The sequence below is a fragment of the Mesoplodon mirus genome, assembly GCF_964341445.2.
Source record: "Mesoplodon mirus genome assembly, chromosome: 16".
Classification (NCBI taxonomy): domain Eukaryota; kingdom Metazoa; phylum Chordata; class Mammalia; order Artiodactyla; family Ziphiidae; genus Mesoplodon; species Mesoplodon mirus.
The window spans coordinates 60,080,439-60,107,319 of record NC_138992.1 but is presented as its reverse complement, the minus strand read 5'-3'; the positions used below and the strand labels follow the sequence as shown (position 1 = coordinate 60,107,319).

The window sequence follows — 26,881 nt, the reverse complement described above, 5'->3', positions numbered from 1 at the left end:
GACATATAAAAGCTGTTAGCTGCTCCTGTAGCCAGCAGCACTCAAACCTTGCAGAGTTTTGCTCTGAGAGTTTTTAGTAAGACACACTCCTCTTACAAGAGTTCATGCTACAACCTAGCAAAGAACTTTAAATTTTTGGAAGAATACTATATTCATTTTGGCATTGTGCAGAGGTAAGCTATTTAGCTCAACAAGTTTATTTTGCATGCATTGCTTTTAAAGTAGCTCACATTTTAATTTTTTTAGAAATGAGATTGGATTATTATAACTTTTTTTTTTTGTATCTGTTCTATTACTTGGTGTCCATATATGTCTGGGGGACATTATCAGCACATTCTCTGTTATTACCTGTGATGCATTTTTCCTTTTCACTCTCAAGATGAATTTCAATTCCTAAAGATTTCCCTCTGAAAATAAATATGCAGTAATGCATTCTGTGGCTCAGGCGTTTGGGGTAAATGGCTCACATTCATTTTAGTGTTAGTAGTGTTTATTTGTCTCTAGCTATAGGAAGTTCCTCTTAGGGGACTGCCTCATAACACCAAGTAAAATGTATAGAGACCACTACAGGTTGTCTTCTAGGCTTGAGTTCAGCATTTGCTTGGATTTTTTGAAGAAAGTCAAATCAAGCAATGATTTTGTAAATTCATACCCTCTGGCCCTATTTTTTTTTTCCTTTCATAGACCCTAACTCTACCTTTCTGCTTTAAGGCAAACTCTGTGGCCTCTCCCTCTCCACCTCTCAAAATGATAGCAATCTCTGCCATCAGCAGTGCACTCCTGTTCTCCCTTCTCTGTGAAGCAAGTGCCGTCGTCTTACTCAATTCCACTGACTCATCCCCGCCAACCAATAATTTCACTGATATTGAAGCAGCTCTAAAAGCACAACTAGATTCTGCGGACATCCCCAAAGCCAGGCGGAAGCGCTACATTTCGCAGAATGACATGATCGCCATTCTTGATTATCATAACCAAGTTCGGGGCAAAGTGTTCCCACCAGCAGCAAACATGGAATATATGGTAAGAGAACCTTGTTTTCTTTGAATTCTGAGTGAGGACGCTTTACTTAAATTGTACATTAGGAGAATCTAAATAATTCATATGTTAAGGGATATGGGGTTTTTTACACCTTTTAACTTAGGGAATGTTCTTAAGTGCCTGGTAAACTTAAGTACTGTTCCATCATATAATTAAAAGGGAGGAAAGGGATTTAATTTTTTTGTGTGAGTTCCATAACCATTAATGAATCAGGTCTTATATAAGAAAGAGGTAAAGAGTGGGGTGTGATGACTGATCACATTTGGAAGGTCCACTTAAAAAAAAATTCACATGGAACTTTTTCTGTGCTTTGTTTATCTAGTAGTCATATTTATCAGCTAAAATATTTTTTTTGAAAATAATTTTTTTGAATTATAGGTTTCATGTGCATGAATTATTCTCTGGGTAGGTGTCTCTTCCCTTTCTTGGACAAAGCTCTTCCTGACACTAATCTATTTGTATTCTCAGAGAACATGCTGACTTTTTCCTTCTTGTGATTTAATGCTTTGTCGTTCAGATAACAGTGAAGTCAGCACATTTGCACACTGTTCCAACTTGCCATGAACACATTCTTTGCTCTCTCTTAAAAATAAAAAATGGGCTCTCTGTGTTTAAATCATTTTACTTGGAAAGTTTTTTTAAAAAGTTGGTATTGAAAGGATAGATGTCTTTTTAAAGTTTCTTTGTTTTTGGTTCTGAATTTATACAAGGTTATGGTTTAACTTCCAGCACCGTCCAAGAGCACAGCTTGGAGCCTGTTTAAGGCAATGAAGACCACCAGTATGGTATTTCTAAGTTGGGGTGGGTATGGCAGTACCACTAACAACTCTCTGTAAGTGCTGACCTAAAATTTGGGGATTTCTGTCAGATTCTAAATTTATCTATTTTATTTAAATAAGCTTTTAAAGTTTGACTAATTGTAGATATCAGTGTCACAAGAAAAATAAAGACTTGCCAAATGTAAGAGAGTCATGGTTCATAGAAGTACAATTTAGACTCTATGAAATTGCATTTTTCTAGGATTTTTAAATGAAAGTGGAAAAGAAGATGTCATCAGTCCTGGTGTATGAGGGGCAATATAGTCTCATGATTAAGAATATGGAGTCTGGAATCTAAATGTTTGGGTTCAAACCCCAGTCCTGGAATATAAGCTGAGTGAATTCATTACCTAATTGTGCTTTATTTTCATCATCTCTAAGATGAGGATAAAGGTAGTATCTGCCATATGGGGTTGTTATGAGGAACGTATGGAGTTGAGGACTAGAACAATTAGACCAGAGCCTACAGAAAAATAGTGTTCAATAAACGTTAATTTTTATGGGTTTCTGTGAACTTACTGTGAAAGTGCCCAGTGAAAACCTGTTCAAGATCTAAAAATAGGAACAATTACTCACATTGAACAGGTGTTTCTAGAAGGTGATGTCCAGGTATAGAAAGGAGAGGAACAAACATGTTTTCAAACGTCATGCATTATGAGAGAAATATGCATAAGATTCTATGTGAGCTCAAAAAGGTATGCTACCCAGACTGCAGGTTTAGGGAATACTTCCTGGCGGCAATCATATAGCTATGCAGACTAAGGTGAGGATCAAGACAAATGAACCAGCTTTGGAGAGGACTTCACGTGGGGTGAAATCCTAACTCTGCTGTGTACTTTGTGGCCTTGTGCAAGATACTTAATATGCATAAGACTCAACTTCCTTCTCTGTGAAATGGGAATAATAATTTATATGATAACCAATCAACATATAATGCAATTTATTATTTCAATAATATTGAGGGAAGAGGGATCATCATGAATAATATGTGGGGTACAATGCAGTAGAAACATATCTTAAAAAGCCACATTTTTCGGGCCTCCCTGGTGGCGCAGTGGTTGAGAGTCCGCCTGCCGATGCAGGGGATACGGGTTCGTGCCCCGGTCTGGGAGGATCCCATATGCCGCGGAGCGGCTGGGCCCGTGAGCCATGGCCGCTGAGCCTGTGCGTCCGGAGCCTGTGCGTCCGGAGCCTGTGCTCCGCAACGGGAGAGGCCACAACAGTGAGAGGCCCGCGTACAGCAAAAAAAAAAAAAAAAAAAAAAAAAAAAGCCACATTTTTCTAGTTATATTTTTTCCCACTGATCAAGAATTAATTCATTCCACATGCATTTATTAAATTGTTTCTATGTGCCAAGGACTTGGCTAATTGTTTCCATAGATGATCTCATTTGATAGCTCACAGTCTCCCTGTGAGGTTAAGATTTCGATCCTCATTTTACCAATGAAATCACTTAGACACAGAGAAGTTAATGACTAGGTGAAGGTGGTTTGGATAATGAACGGTATCATTGGAATTAGAATTAAGGTCTGTGTAATTTCAAAGCCTATGCTTGTATTGGGGAGCATCCTTTCATTCGCTAGATCGAGCAAATACTTCACTGGGGGAAACTGCTGGAGATGTCAGGATATCTCTGTTTCCTTATTTGCAATGCCAGCTGAAATCATATAGTTTTCATATTCTATTTGTCATTCCTTTCTTATTATTTGCTTTTCAAATATGGGAGCTACTACATAATAATACAGTGCTTGTTACATAGTAAATGCTTTATAAATCCTTCTTCACTTAGCAAAGTTAATGAGAAACAGTAGTCAGAATATTAAGCTCTATAAAGTAACATTGTCTCAAATTATCATGTAAATACTGCATATACTTCATCACACATGTATCTATTCACTTAATATTTATTGAGCATTTACTATATGTTAGGTACTATTCTAAGCACCCAGGATAAATTCATGAATAAAACAGACAATGCTTGGCCTCTTGGGTGGCAATCAGGCAATAAACAAGAGAAATAAATTACATAATATGTTAGAAGGAGATAAGGTTATGAAGAAAAATAAAGCAGGTTGAGGCTGGGAAATTTAATAGTGTGGTCAGAGAAGGGCTCCCTGAGACGTCCTGGAGGAAGGTGAGGGAGTAAGCTGCACTGATAGATGAGGGAAGACCATTCCAGATGGAGGGAAGAGAGTGGGCAAACTCCCTGAGGTGGGGGGAGAAGAACAGATTACTTCAGTTAGAAAAATGTGCTCAATTTAGTGAAATCCTAAGTCTCTGTGAGTAAATTGACCAACTGAAATAATTCATTGGATCCCTCATGCAGACTCAGAGAAACTTTGAGAGAAATAAAATCTAACAGGTCAAGCAGGAATGTCAGTAACTTTAACCTCCAGGCCAGGTGAAAAATACAGATCTCAGTTGAACACTGTCACTTTTATTTTAATTTGTTTAACATTGCTTTGGAATGTGAACAATTCGAAAGTGAGTTCAATTCCTAACCTCAAATAGGGACCTCAAAAGCTTAGGACACTCACCTCAGTATGGCTACCAGCCCTGTGTTCAAACTGTCCCTATCAGTGGGTGATATCACCATGGGAGCCTCATAGAAGATGGTCTTCAGCTCAGGGTTCTCTCTGTTTTTTTTAAATTAATTTTTTTTGGAGTATGGTTGCTTTACAATGTTGTGTTAGCCTCCACCGCACAACAAAATGAAACAGCCATGCACATACAGATATCCCCTCCCTTTTTGACTTCCCTCCCATTTAGGTCACCACAGTGTATTAGGTAGAGTTCCCTGTGCTATATGGTACATTCCCATCAGTTGTCTATTTTATACATAGTATCAATAATATATATGTATCAATCCCAGTCTCCCAATTCCTCCCACTCCACCCCTTTCCCCCTTGGTATCAGGGCTGTTTCTAAATGCGCCAGCCTGATTTGCAATCCCCTTCATTCACAACTTCACTCTCTGAGCCTTTTCCCACGCCATTTCCTCACCTTCTAATGTCTCCTCCTTAACTTATTCCAATATTTATAATCCTACCCTTCAAGTTTTATGTAAGAATGTTGTGTCCTTCATTGACATTTCTTACATTCACAGCCATATTTGATTTCTCCTTCTTTTGAACCACTGTAGCCTATTATGTTTATCACACTGCTCTTATTACATTCAGACTCAATTTACAGTTATTTGTATATTTCTTGCAATCTTCCTAATTTTACACATTCAGGGTGCTCAGTCTATGTTTATTCACCTTTGTATAACTATTTTCTTGGGAAATTTCTTGTGTATAGACAGTAATCAACCATTATTTGGTGAATTTGAAATCCCTACGAATTGTTACATGTTTATAACTTGAATCAAATTTGATATTATTATTTATATTTAAAGTTCACTCATCATTTATAATAACATTTTATCCTGTGCACCTAAAATACAAAAGAAGTTTTTCAAAATACTAAAAAAAAGAAAGCCCCTTAAAATTAAATTACTTTATCCTCTTTAAGTATTTGGTTATGTTAGTGTATGCTTGAGTAAATTAAGTGGACACAATTTGAACACTAGAGTGTTGACATTCATATTTTAGTGTAAAATATCTTCTTTGGGTATATTGGTCATGATTTTTCAAACACTGTATCCTTTCAAAAAATAATAATATAGATAGAGCTTAAGATATGCAAGTCAAACTCTTGGCTTCTGTTCTATGATTAGTTTTTTGACAAATTTCCATAGCTCTTTGGACACCAGCTGTTTTTCATTCTTCCTAAGGGCAACTTAAACCATGACTCTAAACCACAGACCACACTAGTTTCTTAGAATAAGAATCATTCCCTAAAAGAATGAAATTACAAGACTCAGACATGGAGTAAAATTTGTAAGATATTTCTTGAATTTAAGGCAATTGAATAAATTAATTAAAAAAATGTGAAGTCCTTCTGTGAGAGGATGAGATCCAAAGATAACAGAAATCTTTGTATTTAAACTGTAAACAAAACAGGAAAAACAAGCAGGAAAAAAGAAAACCTTAGGCACATAATTCAGTATAAGACACTGCTGTGTAAGACTGATGTGATAAAAGAGTACAGACCAAAATACCATGGAGAAATCAAAGAAAGAAGAGGTAATCTCTAGTTGGCAAAATCATGAAAGGCTGCTTAGAGGAAGGGTATATGAGATAGGTGCTCAGGAAAGGGTAGGATTGGATGTTATAATAGGTAAAGCAATGAATGAACAAAATCGCCAGGAGAGAAAAAGCATAACACATTAACCATGTTTTCAAGGATTTTGAGAAAAGACTGAGGATCACTTAATACAAGAGCAATTAGGGAGGCCATGGAGGTTTTAGAGCAGGGTCAGAGGTGCATATGAGAAAGATGGCACTATGAATTGATGGAGTTTAGATTGGCTGTGAAGGTGACCCAAGAGGTGGCAACCACTGAATCAGCAGGGCCATTCTTTTTTTTTTTTTTTTCCTGCGGTACGTGGGCCTCTCACTGTTGTGGCCTCTCCCATTGCGGAGCACAGGCTCCAGAGGCGCAGGCCCAGCGACCATGGCTCACGGGTCCAGCCGCTCTGCGGCATGTGGGATCTTCCCGGACCGGGGCACGAACCCGTATCCCTTGCATCGGCAGGCGGACTCTCAACCACTGTGACACCAGGGAAGCCCAACAGGGCCATTCTTTTAGTCAAAGGTGAGGAGGAGCTGGACACCTACACCTACCACAGTGACAGGTATGAACAGTTAATGGAAGTAGTTCATGAGAACACATGGTAGCCATCTTCATAGATGGTAGAGAATGGTGGAAAGACAGGTAGGGGACAGCGTGAAGATAATCATAGATATGAACTGAACAACTTAAAACTGAAAAAAAAATGTGTAATGTAATTTCAAGAAGCCAAAATAGCTATATTGATAATATGGCCTATTTCATTTGTTTGGTACCTGCAAATATTATTTGCAGAGCTAAGGGAATAAGTCTCCTATACTTTTCTGGAAAAGAGAAAAATACTAGTTACCAAGTCACAGCAGGTAGTAAAGTTACAGAAAGCATGACTAAAATGAATGAATGGAGAATAGATTAATCCGTCCTCAGAAATAGCCAGTAAAGTATTTGCCTACAGTAATTTATGTCTTGAGAATAAGGAAAAATTTGGATTTTCTTTATTTGGGCTTTGTGTGTAAGAGAATGTAGATAATGTAAAAGACTTTTTTTTTTATTCATAGTTGACAAAACACTTGTGATGTCTATCCTTATCGTTTTTTTTAAATGAAACCATATACTGTACCAGATGGCACATTTCCTCTCATTTGGAAAGGATAACTCAATTTTCTTCTTATAAACATGAGAAATTTGATGTGTCTAACCTAAATTTTTTCAATGAATGCTTTTATGACCACTAGAAAGCCTCCTGAGAACATTGCCAGCCAGCAGGGAACTGAGAAAGATTGCTGACAGGAAGGCATTTCTCCAGCACATTTGGAACTCCACATTCCTGTTCTCCTACATGTAGAACCTTTTAAGTGTCTTGGCTTCAAATGGAGACTGGGCACATTCTGCATGAATTTTCTTCCAAGGTGCATGTTGCGTAGTATTACTTACTTAGTATTGCTTATATATGAATGTTTAGCTCTCCACTTATGGAGCCAGCTGAAAGTAAGGACATTTTGTTTGTGATTGTTTTGAGTACAGGCTCTAAGATGTGCAAATGTAAAAACGTTAACATGATGTGATTCAGAACCTCACCATCAGTTGGTAGAAGGCAGAGCTTTGAATCACACATAGGCTACATATATATCGACCGTATTTCCTAGTATTCAGCACGGCTTTTTTGGTGGCAAATAATATTTGACCATATGCAATGGTATAGAAAATTTTATTATATTCTTGCTGACTATTTATAGAACCTAGCATCATATCTATCCCACAGAGAACACTCAGTAACAATCTGTGGTACAACTGAATGAAGTCTTTTAACCTTTGCTGAGCATTCCATGTAAAGAGCACATGGCTATGGTGCTGAGGTGGGCAGGGGTCACTCAGTATTTAATCACTCATTCCACAGTATTTATTCATGTGCCTGGCATTGTGCTGAGGGATTCAGCAGGGAGCAAAAAGACATTTCTTGATAGGAAGTACTGTGAATGGACGAGTAAGTGGGCAAAGCAGTGAGCTGTGTGCTGAAGTAGAATAAATACAGGTGCTTTGGGATCACATGGGGCAAATCTGGCCCAGACTTGGACTGGGGATAGAGATGCAGGGAAGGCTTCCAGAAGGAAATGATTTCAAATATTAAATATGAAAAATAAATAAAAGTTATTCAGGCAGGAGTTGGGAAGAGGGAATATGTGGTAGGTGAGGAAGGGTGTTCTGGGAAGGTGCATGGTACCTTGAAGGCAGAGATGAAATTCAGTGTGGCTTGGATGTAGAGGATAAAAGAAAAAGTGATGTTTGATGAGGCTGGGAAGGCAAGCAGAAACTTGTTTGAGTTTTATTCTAAGATTAAGGTAAGTGGTTGAAGGTTTTAAGTTGTGTAGTTAATTTGCCTTCAGAGAGGTCATTCTGGCTACAGGTTGAGAAAGGGATTGGAGACAGGCAGAAGTAATGGCACAGTCAAGAGACTGTTATAATAACCTGGGCGAGAGATCATTGAAGCCTCAATGACATTTAAGGTCATAGGGATGTCACAAAATGAATCTGGGGATCAAATCAGTATGAGTAAGTGATTTATATGAAGAAGTGGCATGAGGATTTATATGATGGAGCAGCCAAGGAGGATGCCTCCATTTTTGACTAGGACAATTGGGTTTCCCTGAGTTGGAGAACACAAAATAAAGTGCAGGTTTCTGGTAGTCATTAAGTAGCTGAAGGTTTATCATCCAGGGTACACATCTACAGAGGTTGAAAAAAGTAGCTAGTGTGTGGGAGGGAACATTCTTTCAATACAAAGAATTTTGGTTGGGAATATGCTTTGGTAATCAGAACGGACCACTTTACATAATGGGTGTAGGGTAGTGTCATGGAGACAGCATGGATGCATGATTTTATGTCTGGGAATCTACTCAAGAATTTTTGCAAGAAAGTTTCATGTATCTTTTAAAAATAATTTTTTTTTAAGAGTCAGTGCTGAGACTTAACTCAACAGGACTCCAAGTCTATTTCAGGGGCCTAGATAGCACCAGGTCCATCTAGTCTTCTGACACACTCAGGATAAGGTTTTTCTGGAAACTAATCAAAGGACTTCAGAAAAATCGAAGTTGACTAGTCTGGCTGGTCTGGTGTCCTGCATTTAGTATATCTGAAAACCATTTAATAGTCAGTCAATGGTCATTAAATGGTTATGAACTTAAGATGTTTAATTGTCTATGAGAATTTCTGAAGAATGGCTTGGGAAGAAGGCAGGGAAGATAAAGACTAACAGCTTAAAACGGTCAAGAGAAATGTTTGGCATAAAATACATCATGGACGGAGGTTTGGAGGGTTGGTTTGAATGTTTCCAGTCTATGTTACCCATAGAGTCTAAAATCAGGTACCAAGCATTTTTTTTGACACAAATATGGAAGAATGCCCCCAAAGTTGTGTGTTTAGACTAAACTTCATGACTCTTAAAATTTCATATCACATACTCCAAACTGAAACAGTCCAGGAATGTTGCTTAAGGGCACAATACTTTTTTACCCTACAAAGTGCATCAAATTCACATTTCATAATTTCATTAAATATGAACATTCTACCAAATCTGTCTCTGCATTCCAGTGAGATCATATTTTCAGCAAGCAGTAGGTAGGCGGAAAGGCATTTGGATTCTTCTAAGTGGGCAACAGCAAGGTATGGGGTTTGTATGTGTCTCACAAGACAGTTTAACAATCAAGAAGTCAGTTTTTAGCTGATTGTAACACTGAGTTGGTGAAAAAAATTAACCACACATGAACATGTCTTCCTGGCATATAACTACAGTATTAAATGATAGCTGGTGGGTATTAATTTCCCGGGAAAGGAGAACAGTTGCTAGAATCCATCAACAAATGGTCTTAAAATTTAAAGATAAAACATATGTTAAAGAGGGATTTAAGGAGGGGAATTAATAGGTTTTAAAACTTCTGAAATGTTCTCTAATTTTTATCTTCCACTGTCTGATGTTATGTTGCCCAGAAGCCAGGTCCTTGTTATCTACACACAGTTCTGTTTCTGATTAGTTTGTTGCTTCAGGGTTTATCTGTTTTCACTTTATCTGATTGCCTGCTAAGTTGAGATTAAAGCTTGATGTGTCTCAAACTTCAGGCTGCCAGATAAGTGATCAAAAGTGCACCTCTCATTACCTCTCACTTTAGGCATCTTTCTAGTTCACAGACACCACCACTCTTCCAGTGCCTGATCTTCCAATAATAATAGCGTTTACCAATCTGTACACCCTGCCGTGCTAGAGCTGTGCTAAATTCTCTTCAATCACTATCTTGCCTAACCTTCACAACAGTCTCGTGAGATGGGGACAATTTTCCTCATTTAGAGACAGGAAATTTGAAGTTTGGAGAGCGTAAGTTGCTTCCCCCAGGTCCCAGAGCAAGTAAATCAAAATGATGAGAAAGCAGTTCTGTATGACAACAAAGCCCATGCTTTGAAAGACTGTACAATACACACTCCCCTCCATGAGTTCATCTGCTCTTGAGCCCGCTCCACATGAATTTTTATCTGAGGACATTGCTGAATATTTGAAAGTGTTTCTTCATATGGAATCAAATCTTGCTTCCTGTACTCTTTCTAACCTTGGCAACCACATAGGAAAGCTCTGTATTATGATAGTGTCTCAAGTCTTTGAAGCCTGTGAGCATCTATGCCTTAAACGTTTGTCCCCCAGTCACCCAGCTGTTTCTAAGCCTCCAGCACTTTTGTGTGAAATACCTGTACACATCACCTCTTGCAACCAGAGTATGGCCAGCGTAAGGAAGGTGGCATGAAGATATTTGCTTTCTGAAAATCTTGGAAAAGGTAAGAAGTTGTGCCATTAAGGGAATGGAAAATCAAGTCCCTCCCCGCCTCCCATGCTACCTCTCACATTACACATACACACAGGAATGGTGCCAGTTCGATCATCTTGGGATCTGCAAGCAGTATGGCTCTGAGCAAGGAATGCCTTTCACCAGGCTCTTGTCCTTGTTTGGGTTCCAACATGTGTGTGCTGTTCTGACAGTGAGGTGCCTGGGATTGACATGACCCAGCCAGCACAGAGTAGCGATGACAAATGATTCTCCATTTGTTCTACTTCTGTGGACACATCTTACAGTGGGTTGGCAGATTAGGTAGCGTGTGATCCTGTTGAGTCATATCAAATTCTCATGAACTAAGTGGCTTGTAGATCAAATGTGTATTTTAAATACAGATGCAATGTTATTATGGAAAAGGATTGTCTTACTTTAAAATTTTTTTTCTTTTTTCCCCCCAAATTTTGAATTCTCAGAGAGTTATGTATGTTACTTCTTGTATCTCAGTTAATCAAGCCATTTAGAGTTCCCTTGATTTCTGAATAAGGACCATGAATCTCATCTGTTCTCTCTACTCATATCCATGTCACCACGGACTACATGTTCGCTTCTCCTGGAATTGTCACTCTCAGAATGAATGATGTTGTCTTATTTGCACAGCAACATACAGGACAGTTGCTTTACCTCTCTCAACTGTAATTCTGTCGTCCACAAATGCACAGAACAAACATCCACACAGAACTTAGCAGCCAGTGTCTGTGACAGCCCAGGCATTTTCCTAATGAAATGCTATTTTTAATTTTTGTCAAATCTTGGATCAACAGTATACCAGAACTGAGAGGAAGGATACTGATATAAGTGCTTATAAATGAAAACTAACTTCCAGAAATGCCCCCTTCTCCCTAAACCTCTTCTGTGGTGTGAATATGGCGGGGGCGGGGGTGAGTAGGGGTGGGAGAGGAGAGGGGAGGCCCCAAGTCCTCGGCAGTCAGAATGACACTCCACCAAATAAGCTTTAGACAATTATTTCTTACCAGAAGAAGAGCACAGAACCACTTTGTAAGCACACATTCAAGGTCTCCCACTCTGAAATTTTGCTTCACTGAGTCCAGTTCCCTTGGAGATTCTGGAATGATTTTCCAGGTGAGAACTCTATAACGTGCTTTAAGAATATTTTATATCATGATTCAGGACACAAAACTGAGCTGAGGAAGATATTTTTTGGCTCAAATATCCATTTATTTATCAAAAGACTACATACCGAAAGAATTAATATGTTAAACCAAAAGAATTATTCCAGTGATAATTTCTATATTATCACAAAATTTCACTTGCATATTCACTCAGCACTCGTTTTCAGAAGACATCCTGTGGTTACTGTGGGTGAGCTACAGATGTCTGTAGTGTGGAACAACACTTAATTGGGAATTTACATGATTGACTAAGGACACTTCTAAAGAAGCAACTTTTAAGTAGCACATGTTTTTTGGAAGTGGCTTTATAAAACATGTTACATACATTATATATGGATAATGGATAATGTATTACATACTAGTTAATTTATATACATTTGCCATAATTTATTAACAATTATTCACTATTTGGTAGTGCATTAATTGCCTCTTTCCTAAACTGTAAAGCAGAGTCCATGTCAGTCTTGCTGACTGTTGAATTCCCAGTACCCAATACTGCGCAGCCCTCTCAATAAGCAGTCAGTTCCTAGCTGTGTAGATTAACGAATTATCTAGGATTCTATTGGTTGATCTGGAAATTTGCATTTCTTGCATTTTCCATTGTTGATAACAAAACAACAGTCCCCATCTGGTAAGTTTGGTGTAAGGAGATTTGGGGCCAAGACAGTTCCAGGGTCACTCTTTCTTGCCACCATCCTTGTGTATTAAGATCACACATCTACGTAAGTGTAATGGTGACAATGATACCTCCTATCAGAGTTCATAAACTGTAGGCCCATTAACCATTCCAATTAGTAGTCATGTTTAATTTGCTCTGCAAGTGTTGAACTGTAGAGAATTTTACATTTAAAAGGCTATTTGGCAACATGTAGAAGTGGATACATTTCACATATACATCAGAATTTCTAGATTATCCTGAAAAGTTTCAAGGTTTAGAGACATTGTGCCCACTTCCTACTTTTCAGCAATTGGTTAAAAAGGAAGAGTCTCTCTGGGTGGGGAAAACTTCACTCATTTCCAAGTCTCTCTCTCTCTCTCTCTTTCATATAACTGTCCAGATGTCAAGCAGCAGTTGCATTTTGTCATCTGACACCCAATACTCATTTTCATTACTAGACCAACCCCCAACCCAATCAGTTGTGTTTGATTATATTTAAATAGCACTTTGGTATTTTCAAAGCACTTGACTGAGGTATAGATTGAGCCATGCATAGATTAAAGCACTGAAAATTTTTTTCCTTTATTTCCTAATCACCAATCCTGTTTAAATAATCTTACCTCAAATTCTGAATTTTTTTTTTATCCATGCCTTCCTTAATTTATATATTAAGGCTTTATATGTATGAAACACACCCTCAGCTAGGAGTCTTTTTCAATAATCCAGATAACAAATGATGGTGGCTTCACTCAAGGTGGTGGTAATAATGGTGATGATCAGTGGGTATATTCTGGATAGACAGGACTTTGATGGCAGGATCGACAAGATTTGCTGACAGAGCATATAAAGATTACTAAGCAAAGAAAGAGTAAAGATGTCTATGGACTCTTTGGCTTGAGCAACTACAAAAGCAATTGGTAAACTTTTTCTGTGAAGGACCAAATGGTAAATATATTTAGCTTTGCAGACCTTGTGGTCCGTGCTGCCACTGTAACACAGAAACAGCTATAGATAACACGTAAGTAGGCAATGGGATAGATTTGGTGACCCCTGAACCAGAAGAAAAAGTGTAGTGCCATCCACTGATGGGAGGAAGACTGTAGGAGTAGCTGGTTAGAGGGTAGGGAGTGGCGGTAGGGTTGTGAATACTGGAACTCAATTTTGGACTTGTTAAGTAGAGGTTTAAAGCGGATAGGTGGATAAATCAGTCTGGAATTCAGTGGAGAGGTCTATAGATATAATTTGGAAGAGTACCATCAGCTTATAAATAGTATTTCAATGTATGAGACTGGATGTGATTACCTAGGCAGTGAATTGATGAAACAGAAGAGAGAGAGAGGGAGAGAGAGAGAGAGACAGACAGACAGAGAGAGAGACAGACAGAGACATGGCTTGAGCCCTGGGAATCCTCCAGCATGCACAGGTTAGGGAGATGAGGAAGAATCAGCAAACATATGGAGGAAAACAAGGCAGCAGCCAGGGAAAAACAAGGCAAGGGTGGGGTCATGAAAACAGGGGATGGAAGTGGGTCCAGGAGGAGCAAGTGGTCAGGCATTCTAAAAGCTGCTGATAGAACAAATAACATGGTGACCAGGAAATGACCATTTATGATATTGATGTGAGCAATTTGGGTAGAGTGGAGGTAGCGGGGGGAAGCTGCCTGGGGTGGGCTCAAGAGTAGAAGAAGAAAAACTGAAAATTCTCTGTTAAGACAACACTTGAGAAATTTCATTGTAAAAGGAAGAAGAGGAATGGTGCATTGGAAGACGAAGATGAAAAGGGGTCAAGAGAAACCCTTTTGTGTTTGTTTTTAAGAACTTTATGCTGCTGGCAATGATCCAGTTCAGAATACCTCTAAAAAAGTATACTTTTACATCTTTTTTTTATAGAAATTTACCTTTTCCACCTACATGAAATGTAGCACTCATCTTACCTGAGGAAAGTCTTCACTATTTTCGTTTAAACATTTAAAAAATGCTTAGGACCCCATGTTGATACTTTGTGATATAATGTGGTCCCATATTTATGGTCATTTTTGAGGCTTGAGGGAATTTTTTTTTTAAATCAAGTACCTTAACTAGTTCTCTTTTAAAGTATAATCGGTTTAATATCATTTAATTAATCTAATTAGTGCCCCCAATTTCCCATGGGAAATCCTTTTCTCTTCCTCTGCTGCACCGCCCCCCCACCCACCCCCCGCCTCCAGTCTTGCCAAGGCCCATTCTTCCCTCCTGTCTGGTTTAACACTGGGTCATATATTCAGCTCTCAGTTTCCTTTATTGGCACTTCACAAGCATTTCCACCGAAAGGGAATAAACCCCAATTTCAAAACAAAACCACAATCATGCCCATGAAGTGTTTTTTAAAAGCTTCTGGCAGCCCTCAGGGAAAATAATTTTGTCATCACTTAATATCTTTTTAATGGCTCTTTCTCACTTCTATAAGTCAGCTCTGCTTTCCCAATCTAACCCAGAAAAAGAACAAAGAGCCCCAGCTGAGTTATTTTTAAAAGCCAAAAACTTGTCTATCTAAACTGCCTTTACTTTTTATCTAAATATATGAGAAATGACCACATGTCAGTCCAAGAAAATAAGTGTCTATATGATATGCCATACTGTTTCCAATGCCACTGCTATCATAGTATCCATGACAATAACCAATTTAGAAATGTCTTGAAAAACGCAGTGTGATAGTTTTATTTTTTAGTATTTTATGTCTTTGAAGATGGTCTCCATGTGCAGAAAAGATTTTTTAAGAGGTCATTTTCAAATTTAATATTTCTTGTTCTCCTCTAATTTAGCTTCATTTACATATATTTTTGTTCTATTCAGAAATCTAGCAAGTTTTGACAATCACATTTGTTTAATGTTTGTTACTACTTACAAATCTAATTAATTTAAATTTTAAGCTGCATTTATAGATTTAACATATTTGACCTTTAGTACTTCAACTGGCTTATTGAAAATAATTTCCATATATTTAAATGTCTTAAAAGCCTAAGCAATACAGTGATTCTTAAGTTCTAAATTTTGCAATACTGTTTAAAAATTGTAACAAGATTTTCTTAAAAATCTTAACTTAAAACCACAAATATAAATAATTATTGATATATTTTATGTTGAAATTACAAGGCTAACCTATTGCTTTAATAACCTGTTGCCATATTCTCTGAACCACTATAAATATTAATAATATCAAATATGTACAGATTCGTTACCTAGAAATATTTATCCTTTTTTTTTTTTTTATTGCGGTACGCGGGCCTCTCACTACTGTGGCCTCTCCCGCTGCGGAGCACAGGCTCCGGACGCACAGGCTCAGCGGCCATGGCTCACAGGCCCAGCCGCTCCGCAGCATGTGGGATCTTCCCGGACCGGGGCACGAACCTGTGTCCCCTGCATCGGCAGGCGGACTCTCAACCACTGCGCCACCAGGGAAGCCCTATTTATCCTTTTTAACACCTTATATTTAATTCTTTCAAACACTTCTACATTTAATTCTTACGTTTGGAATTAAAAGATGTTACCCACTTGAAAAAAAACAGTATGTCATATCAAACAATGTTGGGTATATATTCTCAAGTAATTTTCAGGGTTGCCTTTCAGTTGGTCTACATTTCTTATTGTCCAGAGATAGTGACTGGGGTTTAAGAAGGGAGTTTCGGATGTCCTGGTGCCCACTGAGTTGTGGGTAACAGAACTTAAGGAAATGGCTGATAAAACAACCTCATCTTTGGGCTGGATCATATCACTCTCTAATTCTTCAACTTAAGGAAGTCAGTGATTTTCTCCCATGCTGAGACATTCTTTGACTCAATTTTGTATTTCTTTGGCTTAACCTCTGAAGACCTCTGGACTTGAGGAGGATCTGCATTCTTTTCATATCCCTCCTATCTCTTGGAGCCACACTCTTCTAGCTATTGAAATGACATCAGTTTGAATTCTGGATGTTTCTCATGGCTTAATCAGACTATGTGGTTTCCACAGACAAGGTGTTAAATTTGTTTATAAGCAGAGTAGTTCATGGTAAACATTTTAGTCCAGAGGTAAATCAATCCGTTTACAAGCTGACCAACTAAATGGCTTGTAACAGCAAAGAATGGAAGAAAATCAGGTGGAGCAATAGGGCACATATATAGGCGTATGCGTGCTCTGACACCGTTTTAAGCCATCTTCACTTTGTGAGTTATCTAATCATAATATCTAACTTCTATTAGCTCCGGTAAATGTTGTTTTGTCTCCATGCATCATTTTCTTAATTTTTGCCTAATTTTTAGAAGGCATGATAAGATTTTAAGTGTTCATAACTCAGTTATCTGTGAAAGTATTTTATCCATTTAGAGGGACAAGAACTAGAAATACAGAATTTGAGGCTAGCTGCATAAAAGCTGAATAAATATAAGGTATTTAGCTTTTCTAACAAGTGATCATAATATGTTGCATATTTGCTAGTCATTCCATAGAATGTTAAGTAAGTACACACCTGTGACCTTTTTTCTTTTGCTGTATTTGTAGGGTATGATAGTAAACTTATTTCAAATAAATATCACAGATGTTCAGCAAAATTCAGCAGATAGATTACCCATTAAGCATCCAGAAATGTATATATTAGTCAAATGCTTAGGTGATTACAACTTCATTCCCTAAATTTGTAAGAGTTGTTAGAATTCTTTCACATGGTTAAACTGGCAACATTCATCGTAATTGAGAGCTTATGGATAAGAAAGAAGCTATCCTTATTTGCTGTTTTCAACCCTGAAGGACCTTTCATCGTATTAATATATTTAAATTCTACTGTGGATTAAAGGGATACATCACCAATGGAGAAAGACAGAGACAGCAAATAACAGTAGATATGCAATTCCTAAATTTCAGAGCAGGATCTTCCCCGCTTTACAGGATGGGTGTGAGTCCTGCCTGGGGACAAACGGGCAAGAAAGAGCACAGGACTTTCTGACTTCCTCTGCAGTGGGCATCAGAGAGACAGTTGGTATGTCTCCCATGGGAAGGCAAAATGATCCCACTCTCTGTGTGGGACCTGGCCAGTGCTGCCAGGGTCTCCAGCATCTTCCTTCAGTGACAAGCAGAAATCCCTCCAATCAGTTTCCTAAAAGCAAACATGGAGAGATGAAAAAAAAGTGGTCATCTCTCCTCCCTCACAACTATCATCTCAAAAATTTTAATTATGATATCTGTACATAGAAACACCTAAAAATGTAGGCATCGGTAATGCTAAATACATGGTCTTCCTATCAAAATCCTTTATAATAATTTAAAAATGGTGCTCATGTAAGATATTTTTCAGGCATGAACACTTTGGTTTATCTCTTTGACATACACAATACGTTTTAAGTATATGAGTAAGCATATAGAATTACATATGCTAAATTACTTTAAGTTTGTTAACTGCCTTAAATATTTTAAATTATTTTGTGAAGAATCTAGGTTTCCTCTGTGGTACGGAAAAAGCTAGAACTGAACAAGTCATAGGTCAATATAACAGATCTTCCTGATTCTGATGCTGGAGTTACTCAGGTATACGAAATCATGAAGTGCTGAAGAGGAAAGGGACCCTAGAGATGAGTTAACTGGGAGACAGAATAATTGACATGTCCTCAGTCGCAGATGATCTTAGCAGTAGGCTTAGGGTTAGAATACAACATACTTTATTTTCTTTTTCAGTATTATTTGTGCCACGAAGTGCTGATATTTCAGAACAAGACTATAAGAAAGACTGTTTTTAGAAAGATTATATAAAAACACAGAAAAGCCTTGTTTTTAGCAGTTACTGTTCTGAGTGCACACCACTTCAATATGTTAATAATATTTAGACGTATTTTTCCCCAAAGTGACTACAATTAGCTCAGAGGCATAATTTTTTGATGCTATTCCATCTAAAATTCTTTTGTGATCTAATGGTAATATTTTGCATTTTGGTGAACTGAAATCCATATTTTGTAAATCCATATTTCATTAAAAATATCAGAAGAATAAATACTAGATGAATCCATTATTAGCCAAACAAAATGCTTTTAAAAGTTAATTTCAGTTCTAGAATACTATGATTTTCATTTATTTTGTGTCACTGATATTTCTGCACAGAATTTTTACAAACAAAAGGAGAGGTTTGAAGTAATAATTCATAAAACATATCAAATGATTATTTTACAGAGCTGTGTGAAAGAATAATACAAAATATTTTTTATAACTGTAAAACAGCATGATATCAATTCAACGGAGAAAACAAGTATATAAAGAGACACTAACTTTTAAAATATTATAGAATGAGTATTTTCCATTTATATACTGTATTTGACACTGATTACTTACTTATTAAAAGGGTATTATGTAATGTTTTGCCACATTTAATTAATCCACAAAATGGGCAGATTATATTCTGGATAATTAAGGAAAGTATAGTTTACTATAGCTTTTTGAATGATCTTTCTTTTTACACAGACAGTGGACATATGGCCACTGTCACCATAGAATTACTCCAGATCCTTTCTTGATAATTCTGATTTCATGTAATTTTGTGAGTGAATTTATTTTAATGTAATTCTAGATAGATTTATGTAAGATGACTTTGTTTTTCTAATTTAAGACAACTTCTAAGTGACTAACAAATCTTTTTTCAGGGTGGGTGCCATGGCCTTCTAGGGTAAAAGTGTCTCTGAAGGGTTCATCAATTTTTTTTTCCTATTTTATTTCAAAGTCACTAAATTAATTTCCTTTCACTTAAATACATTGTTACATTAAGTAAATCTATGTTTCCAGCTCATAACAATTAAAAGTTCTAATATTATTACTATCAAATATTCATATGATATAAAATATCATTTATATCATAATTTAATATAGTTTGACACTTAAAAGTTGGAATAAATGCAAATCAAAACCACAGTGAGACATCATCTCACACCTGTTAGAATGACTATTGTCAAAAAGTCAAGAAATAACAAATCTTGGTGAGGATGTGGAGAAAAGGGAACCTTGGGCACTGTTGGTGGGAATATAAATTGGTACAGCCACTATGGAAACCAATATAGAGTGTCCTCAAAAAATTAAAATAGAACTACCATATGATATAGCAATTCCACTTCTAGGTATTAGTCTGGAAACTAAAATACTAACTCAAAAAGATACCTTCACCCCAATGTTCATAGCAACACTATTTACAATAGCCAAGATATGGGGGCTTCCCTGGTGGCACAGTGGTTGAGAATCTGCCTGCCGATGCAGGGGACACGGGTTCGTGCCCTGGTCCGGGAGGATCCCACATGCCGCGGAGCGGCTGGGCCCATGGGCCATGGCTGCTGAGCCTGCGTGTCCGGAGCCTGTGCTCCGCAATGGGAGAGGCCACAACAGTGAGAGGCCCGCGTACCGCAAAAAAAATAAAGATATGGAAGCAGCCTAATTGTCCGTCAACAAATAAGTAGATAAATGGCATATTATTCAGCCATAATAAACAAGGAAATCTTGCCATTTGTGACAACATGGATGGAACTTAAGGGCATTATGGTAAGTGAAATAAGTCAGAAAGAGACAAATAACTTATGATCTCATATATATGTGGAATCTAAAAACAACAACAACAAAAACAATACTGAACTCATAGATCTAGAGAGCAGATAGGTGGCTACCAGAGGCTGGGGGGTGGGGTGTGTGAAATATGTGAAGGTGGTTAAAAGGTACAAACTTTCAGTTATAAAATAAATCCTGAGGATGTAATATACAGCATGGTGACTACAGTTAATAATACTGTATTGTATATTTGAGTGCTGCTAAGAGAATACATCTTAAAAGTTCTCTTCACAAGAAAATAAATTGTAACTGTTTGTGGTTATGGATGTTAACTAGACTTATTGTGGTGATCATTTCACAATATATATGTACATAAAAATCATTAAGTTGTACACCTGAAACTAATAATGTTATATATCAATTATATCTCAATAAAAAAGTTGGACTATGAGACATTGTTAATTTTGGTACATTGATTTGAATAAATTTGATCTCATTAATTTTTAAGATATATCAATAGCATGGCTCCTTTTTGCTGTGAATAAACTCCAGGGAAATCAATTGACTTTGGTGGATTCAAACTTCAGTGGTCAGTATGAGGTATCTCCAAGTTACATCTGGATACGATATTTTTGTTAACCTATCCTTTACCAAAATTTATGTCTGGACTTTGGGTCTACATGGCCCTGTAAAAACAATAAAGATTTTTGAGGAATAACAATATTGCACTGTAGAACTTTGAATAACAATGGTCTAAATTTGCTTTCTTCTAGTCAGGAAGCAGAATTGAAAGAACTTTAGGAAATAGTAGTGCCATTTCTTTTCTCTTTTTGTTTGTTACTAGCAAACCCAGTAAATCTGAAGGTTTTTTTCACTTTCACAGGTCTGGGATGAAAATCTTGCAAAATCTGCAGAGGCTTGGGCAGCTACTTGCATTTGGGACCATGGGCCTTCTTACTTATTGAGATTTTTGGGTCAAAATCTATCTGTACGAACTGGAAGGTAGGAAGTAGTTTCACTGATACTATTTATCCACGCAACTTTATTGCTTATGGACTCCAAGGGTTAGTGACGCCAATTTCAAGTAATATCTGCAAGAGGGCTCACTATGTGTCAGGCACTGATGCTTGGCCTATGACTGTTTTAGATGTCTTCAAGGATTATTTAATTTTTTAAAAGGGCCTAGAAAACCCAGTTTTCCCTTTCACCCTTGGAACACCCTCCCTTAGCCTGTATTCTACCCTTATCTCACAGAATCTTTGAAAGGATCAGGCTGTATCCTGTATCCTATCTCCTCTACCTCAGAAAAATCCCTTGATGGTGGCAGAAGCCATTATTGTGTATGCAACCTTCCCATGTTTGCATATACCTGTATCTGTGTGTGTTGTACAAATTCAATATATTTACAAATATATGTATATATAAATAGGCACACATATGTATATGCAAGTATATGCAACAATGGATAAAGCTGTTCCCAGTAATAGGATAATTTTTCTACCACTGTGGAATGTCATCATCCAATATTCCAAAGACTCATTTTCTTCCACATAGGGGAGGAAAATCAGGTGTACAATCATTAAATTAAAATAATTCAAGTTTAAGGGGAAAAAAAATCCACACTGAGTCTAGTATCACAGCTTCTTTTATATATCTAATTCTTAACTGTATATAAGATTCTGATGGAAGAAGTTTTTGACATTGTTAAAACAAGATAAAGATGATAATTCCTGAAAGATTTGCATTTCTCTTTTTGAAACAACCAGACACATACTTAGACAAATACAGGATCACTTGCTCCAGTCCTGGGCATTTTCATGCTTGGCTCTACTTGGAGGAATAGAGGATTCTACTAGGTGATGATGGTAATTGTGAGGGGTGGGTATGTTCTTGATTTACCATGAATAATCTGCAAAAGGACCAATTAACTTATAATTTAACGTGAGTCCACTATATATTGCCACTACTGTACTCTAAGTTGTCATTGTGTTTCTTCATATCTAGATATCGCTCTATTCTCCAGTTGGTCAAGCCATGGTATGATGAAGTGAAAGATTATGCTTTTCCGTATCCCCAGGATTGCAATCCCAGATGTCCTATGAGATGTTTTGGCCCCATGTGCACACATTATACACAGGTTATTTTAATTGTTTTGTTCATTTTTGATTCATACTTTTAAAAAGTGCTCTTACTATTTTGGTGAACATGAATTTTCCTAGCTCCAACTTCAATAACAGTATATCGATTTACTTTCTCAGATGGTTTGGGCCACTTCCAATCGAATAGGATGTGCAATTCATACTTGTCAAAACATGAATGTTTGGGGAGCTGTATGGCGCCGTGCAGTTTATCTGGTATGCAACTATGCCCCAAAGTAAGTATCCAGTTGGATTCTACTTCTTGGAATCTTTAATGATGTTAAATATCTTCAGTCTGATAGATATTTTTAACAGGTAAATAATATGAGTAAGACTTAACTAACAAGCACTAATCCTCAAATCTTCCATCTTCTTGTATATCTGAAAACTTACAAGCTGAAAGGTTTCTTTTCACAAGGATTCTAGATTAAAATTGCAGGCAAGACTATTTGTTATTTGGAGAGCCACTAAATTCTCCTTACCATCTTTCTTTAGGCATGGTAATTATAAAATAAACATCTGCTTCTAGGCTTTTGATAGCTATATAAAAGGCATCAGGAAAGGATCTTCTAGGGAATTTATCAACACCACAGTATTCTCATCAATCAGTACTAGAATGTTGGCTTAGCTTTTTCACTAGGAAAGCAAAACAAGCCCTTCTTCTTTCTTTTAAGAGTAAAATTAAAATCACAGTTTACTTTTTCCATAGATGGTTAAGGAGGCATTCAGAATCAGAAGGGAAAATTTAAATGCTATGACTTCTTTTTAATGAAAGCTTTGTCATGATTTAAATTTCAGTACAAAAAATATTCAGTAATTTCTTCTTACGGCATGCATAAAAAGGTATTGTGAAAATTGATCAAAGATTATAAAATAGCCTCATATTTATGAACATTCTTTATAATATGAGGATAAGTAAGCATTTGTTAACATCTGATAAAATGCCTTTTTGATAACAATGACTCTTCGGATAAAATGTTCCAGTATTTATACATGAGTCTGTTCTCATTTGGAATAAATACTAAAATGTACAAAGGATTTATGACACTCCTGGTGTCTTCCAAAGTAAGTCCCAAACAAAGATTTTCTCCAGCTTTGCCAGTATGGGGAGGGAATGAGAAAATGTTTCACAAATAACTGCATTACTCATTTATATGGTAGTATGCCAGTGGCAGTGTTTTTGCAAAGTTAGAAAAATAACAATTTTCCCGATGGTCCCCTCTCCAGAGTTATTAGAATAGTAAGATTTGGAAAGTAAAATGTGGCTGCATTATGATAAGCATTAAAACTGCATTTGTTTGATATTTTCAGTTTTATACTGTATATTTTCCTATTAAGACTTTAACCCTTCTTTCTGACATAAATAGGCCAAGTAGTACTCAAATAGTGAAAGAGGTTTTCTTTTTATAACATTCATTTAACTATTCTGTTTTTGGCCAATGATTGGAATTTTGTAATATTATTGATGAGATGTCTGATTGCTTTATAAGTCTAAGAGTTTAAGATATTGTGTTAGTATGCTATATTTGCTGTGATAGAGAACCATTCTTTTGAAACCTAGGCAATGAAGAAAGTTTTAAAATCCTGACTGTTAGTTGACTATGTTTCTTCCAATCCCAGTATGAAGTTATCTCAAGTCTAACTGTTTTTCAGGGGCAAAATAAAACAGAGAAGGAAAGGGGTTGGGGGGAGACAGAGACAGAGAGAGAAAGAGAGAGAGAGAGATAAATGAGAATGAATTGAATTAGATGAAATAGAATAAAAATTAGAAGGAAAAATAATATAAGTTTATCAACTGACTGATCTACTACTGAATACAATTATCCTCCATTCGTGGAAAAGTTTGTAATATAATATATAATAATTTTTATATAATAAAATTGTATTTCTAAGTTAACATTACCAAAAATATGTGCTGTGTAATTTCTAAAAGCTATGTAGAATAAATTGAAAAATATGAAATTAAAATACCACAGGCTGGGTTCATATATTTTTATAGGTTTGGGTAAAGATATAGAGGGAAATAAGATTATGAATGTAGAATGGGAGAGATTAGGATAAAGGAGTGAGCTGCACTCTTGAGGGATGGACCTCCTTGAATGTTCATAAGCAAACATGTAACATTACCAAAATTATGCTTGAGGAAGCTTCTCTGGAAGGCAGAGTGTAGAATAAGCTAGATAGAGGTGGGCAGCCTTGTAATCTCATCTCATTTTGTAATATGAATAATCAGCATACTTTTCATTTTACAGACAAATTTTCCTTTACAGATATTTTATAGATAAAAACTTGACTTTTCAACTGACTGCATAAGGATATTTTCATGTCTGGTAGATGCACTGTATGAGTCACCTGCTTGGTCTTATTTAGGTCTTAAAGATGAGACCCACTTGTTTTGTATTTTAGCCTTTACACTGTTTTCTTATCTTCAACCCTGACTTTTTACTATCTACAACCAAATTTTCTCCTGACCATTCAATTTCCTTCACATCACTGGCTGTATTGCTGTCTCTTAGTACTGTAGTTACTAATCACCATGCTACTGAGAATACATTCATTGCCTCCTTCCTCACAGCTAAAAGAGCTTAATAACATAAGGCATTGTGGCTGTTTTTAACTATCCTAAATGGTGAATTTGGTGTATCACTATAATCATGGCCATAATTACAGATGAAGAAAAATATTGATAACACATAATAATTCAGTTAAATAGGTCCAGCATTATAAAAAAACTAATAGTATTACTAAAAATTATAACTATGAGTTTACATATGGGAAAATGTTTTGGAATCACTTATAATGGCTGCTTCTGTGAGCCATTATTCTCTTACTGAGTTTTCCGTATCTCATTTTATGAATACTGAGAATCTAAACTATTTTTTCAACTTGAGAAAGAAATCCTTTGAACACTTACAACCTATTTTTTATGCTTGTAACAAACTTCTTGCTCATTTCACCGTTTCTAAGCATCCCAGAATTACATGTATATATTTTTAGATATATAATGGACATGTATATATCTATATCTGTATATACTTTACTATCTTTATAATAATATTAGCATGAGTTTTTTAAGAAGTAAGTTTAAGTGGACATAGCCGATGTGCTCTAGAGGGCTGCTGCAGGAACGAGGCAGCTGTGGTGAGTGGACAGAGCATCAGGCCTGGTGTCGGATGACTAATAATGTCACCATGCATTGCAGTGCCTCACTTCTTATCTGTAAATTAACAGAATATTAATTGACTCAGAAAGAAAACATTTTAAAAGTAAGATACACAGAACAAGTTACTGTAGAAATAAGAAATGGTTATAACTTTTAGTGCTTTTCTAAAACGACAGACTTCTAAAAATCTCATCACATGTCAACACGTAATCATATGCTTAAGGACAATCAGATTTTAAAGAATGGGCAAGTAGCACTAATGCTCTCTTCTTCTTTTTTTTCGAGGGGCAACTGGATTGGAGAAGCACCATATAAAGTAGGGGTACCATGTTCAGCTTGCCCTCCCAGTTATGGGGGGTCTTGTACCGACAATCTTTGTTTTGCAGGAGTAACGTCAAACTACCTATACTGGTTTAAATAAGCTTGTCTTTTCCTCCAGGAAATATAATGGTTTCTGGGAATCATAGGCATATATATATATTGAGTTTTGCACATATTATACATATTTTATCATAACCTTGTTTTCCTTTTATTATTCATTGTATAAATTAGTGTTTGTCTATTATGTTTGTTTAATCCTTGGAGGTAAACAAAGCATCCATTTCTGTTTTCTGACCTCTAAGCCTAAATTAAAATATTGTGTATGTAGTATTGACATAGTTGATGCATCCAATTCCAAAACTTGTTTTCCAAAGGAATTATGTTCTTAAGGAATAGAATATATATTTGGCCTCTAATGTATGTGTGTGTATATACATGCACACATAGATGATATAACACATAGATAATAATATGATTTTGTAGTTAACTTGAGGGAAATTTTTAAAAATCCTATTCTAAAATGTATGTGAGGTGGTGGGCCATCTTCAGCACCCACTTCTATAGTGCCCCAAAAGTGATGATTTGCAAAATAACACTCAGTAATATCTGGATATAATAATTTAATTAAGCAACCACAGATTTCATTTTGGAGATATTTTATCTTACTTGGGTTCACCAAAAGATACTCTTGACTTATGTAAGGTTCAAATCATGCCTTTTGCTTAATCTCTTTTATTGAATCTTGTGTTGAGTGGTTACGATGGGCAAGGCACTCTGATAGTTATGTTCTGATCTTGCAAAGATAATATGATATGGTTCCTGACTTCAAGAAGCTCACAAAAATATTCAGGAAATAATGCCACCTAATTATATTGCTGTAAAATTATTATTTTTTTAACAGATTTATTTTTCATGTAATTTTGAGGAAGTGAGTGCAACCATGTTCACATGTAGGTGGAATAGGTGATAGGCCACACTGTGTAATATGTAAGGCTTCCGATTAGCATGAAAATGTAGCTATAGCGTCTGAAACTAAATGAGGCAG

At 36.5% G+C, this 26,881-nt stretch overlaps 1 protein-coding gene across 1 annotated transcript; it reads left to right on the top strand.

The window, feature by feature from the left end:
* Positions 1-25,976, top strand: PI15 (peptidase inhibitor 15). The gene is made up of 6 exons (XM_082601019.1): positions 1-173; positions 712-1,020; positions 21,098-21,216; positions 22,219-22,351; positions 22,473-22,588; positions 25,801-25,976. Exons 2-6 carry the CDS (start codon positions 748-750, stop codon positions 25,934-25,936), a joined length of 777 nt encoding a protein of 258 aa, XP_082457145.1. The 5' UTR covers positions 1-173; positions 712-747; the 3' UTR covers positions 25,937-25,976.
* The last annotated feature ends 905 nt before the right edge of the window (positions 25,977-26,881 follow it).